This window comes from Salvia hispanica, chromosome 6 (assembly GCF_023119035.1).
Source record: "Salvia hispanica cultivar TCC Black 2014 chromosome 6, UniMelb_Shisp_WGS_1.0, whole genome shotgun sequence".
NCBI lineage: Eukaryota > Viridiplantae > Streptophyta > Magnoliopsida > Lamiales > Lamiaceae > Salvia > Salvia hispanica.
Genome location: NC_062970.1, coordinates 34,244,468 through 34,251,337, shown reverse-complemented (window position 1 = coordinate 34,251,337; position 6,870 = coordinate 34,244,468). Strand labels below are relative to the sequence as shown.

General features: G+C 35.2%; 1 protein-coding gene across 1 annotated transcript; it reads right to left on the bottom strand.

The window, feature by feature from the left end:
- Positions 1-2,392: 2,392 nt before the first annotated feature.
- On the bottom strand, positions 2,393-2,878 carry LOC125195193. The gene has a single exon (XM_048093378.1). It carries the CDS (start codon positions 2,876-2,878, stop codon positions 2,393-2,395), a length of 486 nt encoding a protein of 161 aa, XP_047949335.1.
- Positions 2,879-6,870: the final 3,992 nt, after the last annotated feature.

Here is a 6,870-nt window from a genome sequence, read left to right as displayed (position 1 = left end):
CATCAGAGCAATAAAACAACAACTTATCCTAGAAGCTTAAATAAGAAATAGGAAGGTATCATAAATAACGAGCAAAATCTCAAGAGTATGACATGGTTTCCAAGATAAAATCCTCAAGAAAATCCTAAGGCCTCAAAACCCAAATAAGATAAGTGCAAAGTATCCATAACAACACTAAAGTGTATCAAAAACTCAGCGGAAGACGACTAAGAGAAAAAGAGCAGCTATGTATGAAGACACAACTACACTTGAAGTTCAAATTATCCATCTTAATTAGTTAACAAGCTCAACACCCGCCACCGCTCGTCATCGTTCAACTTGCACATAAGGAAAACACATGCGGGGCTGAGTATTTTGAAATACTCAGTGAACTCGTTGCCAAAACGTTTTATAAGTTATGCCACCCTTACCAAGTGAACTCGAGTTTTAAGCAGTTATAAGAGAATATCACGAGTATCAAAAAATATATTTTCCATAGACTGGCCAGTCAAAATAACTCCCCTTTTTCTCATATGTTTCCACAATCACAATCACAATATTTCCATGGTGCGACGAAAGTGTGGCCACAGTTTTCGCCCACGAGACTGGCCGACTAGCAAGGACGGCTCCCGATCCCATCGTGTACACAGCGTGGTAGGGTTTGCAGCCCATACTCAGACCCGAATTCGTATAATCATATCCATAGCCCTATAGCCCAATGGAGCGAACTCACAAACTAGGCATCAGGCACACAATATCACAATAAAACAAACATAGGCATGGCATAACAGTTAAACCACCCTTATAACACCAATCAATATTTTTTGACAAAATAAAAGAGAGTTTTAAGAGTAAAGCCCACCTCGACTGCTTAGATTTCAAGTAGTTTCGCTTTTCCGTTATCCGGCTTCGCAACCGAGGTTTCACCTTTTAATCACATAGGCACATATCACAAATCAGGTTCAACACAAACTCCTAACTCATGCATGTCTCAACACCTTCCCTTTTTCCCATCGATTTATCTTAACACCATTAATCAAAGCCATGTTCATCACAAAAGTTCCATTCTCATCTCAACTCTAGGTCTAACATCAACATATGTCATACAAGAATATTTGCCAACACACAGCACACACACACGCACGCCTACACGCACGCACGCACACACGCATGCCCACACACACCACATGCATATTTATTCACATATCCCTTTTATCCCACTTTCACTCAAACAAGATGCATGAGGGTTCAAGAAGACCTAATCGGTTAGAAAGAAGAGGAATCGAGTGGAAAGAAGGGGATTAAATATAAGAATACCTTATTGAGAAAAACGAACGGTAGAAATTAATTATTAGCCTTGGTTCTTCAAGATTCTTGGGTTGAACTTCAATTCTTCTTCAAAAGATGACAAAGTATTGGAGAATAGGAGAAGAAAAATTGGAGAGAGTGAAGAAGGAGAGGGAGGCGTGTAGTAGGGGTAGGGGGCGAAAATTCTAGGGTTAGGTTTAGGAGTTCTCCTATTTATAGTACTCAACAAGATCTTTAGGTAATTAAGATAGAATATTTGGTAAGATTTTATTCTCCACAATTAAATAAAATAATATTGTGGAGTGGGGAAGAAGAGTTAACAAAAATAGACTCTAGGGCAAATCCCCTAATTTTCAAAAATTAGGCTTTTAAAATAGCCAAGACTTTGTTTTGGTATATTTTACGGAGTAGAATATAATATCACGGAGCAAAATAAAAATTAAGAATTCCCCCAATTAGGGATGGGAAATAGGCGTTTCTATGCCTTTTTAAATAAGGCATGAATTTTTGATATTCACTAAAATAAGATATGGCAAGATCTCTTAAGGTATGAAAAGATTTGGTAGAATATTTAAATTCTAGGTATGGAAGGAAATCAAATAAGGAACCAATAAAATAAGCAAAATATTATTTCCTTCCCAACATAGTGATTTTCGAAAATCACTATTAAATAAGGGGGTGTCGATTTTCTCATTAAAATAAGGAATAATTGGATTTTGGATTAAATTTGGATAAATATCCCGAGAATTAAATTAAATCCGGAAAAAAAAATAGAATTCCTCCTTCAAAAATCAAGGGGGTTCGAAAATCATGAGAATTAGGTGGCTAGTATTTATGAAAATTTTCTCTAATATTCTCATTCACCTTTAAACAATTAATTCTCCTCATAATTTAATAAATCACATGCCACGTCACATAGTCAACAAATTTTGACTTTTCAAACTTCCCGGTCAATGAAACTCATGCAATAAATTCACTTATCAAATAATTCACATCTCCCACGTCATCAATAATAAATTCTAGGGCTCTGTAATTAGGGTTCGGAAATTCGGGATGTTACATCCTACCTCACTTAAAAGAAATTTCGTCCCGAAATTTGGTACCTCTATGTGCAGAGTTTCGGGTATAGTTCCATCATCTTATCCTCAAGCTCCCACGTGGCTTCCTCGGGCCCATGGTTTATCCATTGTATTTTCACGTAGGCAGTGGATTTATTTCTCGAGGTTTGAACCTTCCGATCCAAGGTCATCTGGGGTTGCTCCTCGTTGCTCAGGTTCGGGTTTACGACAACTTCCTCGTAGCGAATCACATGCTTCGGATCGAACACGTATTTCCGCAACTGCGACACATGGAAGACGTTGTGCACATTCCCAAGGCTGGGCGGCAACGCTAAACGATAAGCTACAGGTCCTACTCCTTCAAGGATTTCGTACGGCCCGATAAAACGTGGTTTCAGTTTCCTTTTCACCCCGAAACGCGTTATTCCTTTCGACGGGGATACCTTGAGAAAAACTTTATCGCCGGTGTGGAACTGTAAGTCCGTCCGTCGAACGTCCGCGTACGACTTTTGTCTGTCCTTGGCTTCTTTCATCCTTGCACGGATCTGTCAAACGATTTCAACCATTTCTTCGACTGCGTCGATTCCAAGTGCCCTTCATTCGCCAACTTCATCCCAGTAGAGTGGAGATCTACACTTTCTTCCATATAGGGCTTCGTACGGTGCCATGCCGATCGTGGCTTGGAAGCTGTTGTTGTAAGCGAATTCGATCAAGGGAAGTGCGGTCTAGTATTTAGGTGGCTAGTATTTATGGAAATTTTTCTCTAATATTCTCACTCACCTTTAAACACTTAATTCTCCTCATAATTTAATAAAGCACATGCCACGTCACATAGTCAACAAATTTTGACTTTTCAAACTTCCCGGTCAATGAAACTCATGCAATAAATTCACTTATCAAATAATTCACATCTCCCACGTCATCAATAATAAATTCTAGGGCTCTGTAATTAGGGTTCAGAAATTCGGGATGTTACACCTTATGTATGAATAAACAAAACATAAAGTATAGATTTGATTAAAATTGAATATTCCTTTTTAGTCAATTTTCGATAAAAAGTAGAATATGTAATGTGAATTATCTTAGACATTACTATCCGCTTCTCTTATTTTAATTTTACACCGTAGCGAAAGGAGGAATTTGGAAGGAAGAAAAAAAGAAATGAAAGAAAGAGAGGAAGAAGAAGGAAGAAAAATAAGGACAACTTATTTAATTAAGAAAGAGAGAGAGAATGAGAGATGATTTGATAAAACGAGTGCACAAAAGTAACTGTGACTGCTAAAGCGGAACAGATGGAGTATTTTATTATTTTGGAAAAATTTACAACATAAATGCGAAATATTATTTCAAGTATCCAAACATGAAGGAAATATCATATTCAGTACTTGGGTGGAAAATCCAGGAAAAAATTGTAGTACCTCTGTCCACGAAAAAATAGTCTCGTTTGTGGACAGCACAAGTTTTGATGAGAAATTGATAAAGTAAAAGAGATGAGAGAAAAAGTAAATAAAGTAGGAGAGAGAAAGGGAAAAAAAAGTAAGAAAAAGTAGGAGAAAAAATCGATTAAGTTTGAAGAAAGTTTCCATTTTTACTATGAGACTACTTTTTTAGATATCTTAAAATGACAAAATTGGACTACCTTTTTAGGACGGATGGAATATTTAGTACTTGGTGGAAAATCCAAAATGCCCTCCATACTTTGGGGAGCATATCGTGCCGAAAATTAGCCTTGGATATCAAAATTGTGATTTACATGTACCAAAAATACTATAAAAATCCTCCATAAACTATCACTGTTCATTTCTAAAAAACTCAGACACCATTTATATAATTCACACATTATTATGTATTCCAATCAAAACATTTACAACAAACCAGTCATATTTTTAGCCCAACTTTATAAATCAATTTAATTTTTTATTTTTAGTTTTGAATTTAAAAATCAATAACATATATGAAAACTCTTAACACTATTTAAAAACACTTTAATGAAAATATCACTGCTTGATCATATATTAGCCTCCAATTGTTTCGCATCTAAATTTTTTCAATCAGATCTTATTGAAGTTGAGCGTGGACACGTTCCTCGTGCATTGAAGCCTGACAACCCAGTTGTTCTCAGAAACGGGGTGGTGTACAGTGATAAGAGAAGGGACGATGAAAAAAGAAGAAGACGAATGAGAAAATTTATAGATAGAATATTTATAGATAGAATAATGTATTTAAAATTAAATATAAACTTTAAAAAATTCGAATCAGCTGCAAAAATGTGCCATCAACCTATGCTACAACTGGGGCTGCCAAAAATTTCCTTAATCCACGATAAGGCCGCAAAATGAATCTATTCCATACTTAGGTGACAAACACACATTTTGCATGTTTTTATGGGCAACATTTTACTTGTTTTACATGTCAATCATGCAAAGTATGTTCTTAAATTGCATATATTATATATTTTGGTAGTTTGACGTGTTTGTTGAGAAATGATAGAAAAAGACAAAAAAGGTGCAACAAGGCCAAGGTGCAACAGCCTCAGTTAATGCCGATTTTCCCAGTATTGTTGAAGCTCAATCAGTTATTAATGCATAACATTCTCTTCATCTTCGAAAGAGTTTCGCGTGGTTACCTTGAACGTCTCAATCAGAGTTATGTGGAGAAAGTTATGACCATTCTACTAAAATTGCGCATTGTAGTCAAAGCTGACGAAAATTTAGACGGAAATTCAATATAGGAAAGAAATTGTTACATTGTGAAGCCAAATCTCTCCCGTTTCTTGTTGGGCACGAAAAAAAATCAAGATTAAACCTTTTTCAAGAACTATAAATACTTCATAACTTAATTCATGATATTCATTACAGGCCTCCAATCTTTTTTCCTCTCTACACAAAAATTCTTCCATATAATATTTCACACATAAATTTCTCCATCTTCCAGTGCTTCCATTGGAGCAGAGCTCTACAGATCTAGGCAAGTGAAGACTGAACATTCAATATTCAACTTTTGGTTTTATCAATTTCTTGCACGTCTCGTACTTTAATTTATTGTTTTTACTACGTGTCTATGGGTAGTTAAACATCTTTTGTAGGGTTTTTGGTGAAGACTATTATGAACATGTTTTGATTTATTAAATTAAACCTTTTCCTAGCTCTTGTGATTACTTTGATTGGTCTTGTACCTTTATTGTTCTTTTGTATGGCCAGCTTTAGAACTATTATCGTTTAGCTATATCAACCGAGAAATAGGTAGCTTTTAATGGTTAAGGGAAAAATCAACACTTAGATTATTTGTAACGCCCCGCTTTTTCGAACCCTAATTTTTGTGACGTGGAAATTTTGCATTAAATGCTTTTAATGCTATGATATACGTGAAATTAAATGATAAATGATTTATTGCAATATTCTATGTGACCTAATTGCGATTTTGAGTTGAGATTGAGTTGAATGGTCAACTTGTTGAATATGTGACGTGGCTATTGAATAGTCAACATGATGGAAAATATGACGTGGCCGTGGAGTGGTCAAAGTCGTTGGAAAATATGGAATGGAGGTGGAAATTCGAATATGTGAATATTTTGATGTGGGAAGAAATAATATTCTTGGTGAATCGTTTTCCTAAGGGATGAGTGGGAATTTAATAGGAGCATTATTTAAGTATGTGGAATTTTCGACCCTCTCCTATTTATTGGAAAGAAATCCTATTTTTTCTTGGATTTAATTATTGCTTGGGATAATTATCCAAATTAAATCCAAAGTCCGATTATACCTATTTATTTATGAAATTTTCGGCCCCTATATTTGTCTCTAGGGGGATTTTCGAAAATCTCTTGTGATATGGGAGAAGGGATTATTTTTATTATATTATTAGATCCCTTGTTTATTCTCTTCCATAAATAAATTCAAATATCCTAGCATATCTTGCCAAATCTAAGAAGATCTTGCCATATCCTAATTAAAATAGGATTTAAATTAAATTCCTTCTAAGGAATTAAAAAGTGACGCCACTTTTCCTTTTAAATTGGGGAGTATTATTATTATTCTTGCTCCGTGATATTTTATTCTACTCCGTGAAATATTCAAATTAAATCATAGGCTAATTAAATAGCCTAAATTTCGAATTCCCTACTTTTCCTCAACCAAATTAACGCCACTTCCCCGACAAATCTCTCTCAAATATTTATTTATTTAATTATTGGATTATATCTTGCTCTATAAATAAGAGTGAGAAACCTAACCCTAGCATCACTAAATCACGCCCCCACTCCCCAAAATTTCGATCTCTCTCTCCCCACTCTCTCTCAAATTTTTCTTCTACTTTCTCCATTAATTCTTCATCTTTTGGAGAAGAATTGAAGCTGCAATTCAAGAATTCACTGAAGAATCAAGATTTTACTTGTTTCTACCTTTTGTTTTTGCAAGAAAAGGTACTTCTATTTTTAATCCTTTCTTCCTCTACCGATTAATCGGTGTTTCTGAGTCCACATGCATTTAGAACGAGGGAAGGGGAAATTAATCGGTGAATTCGGATG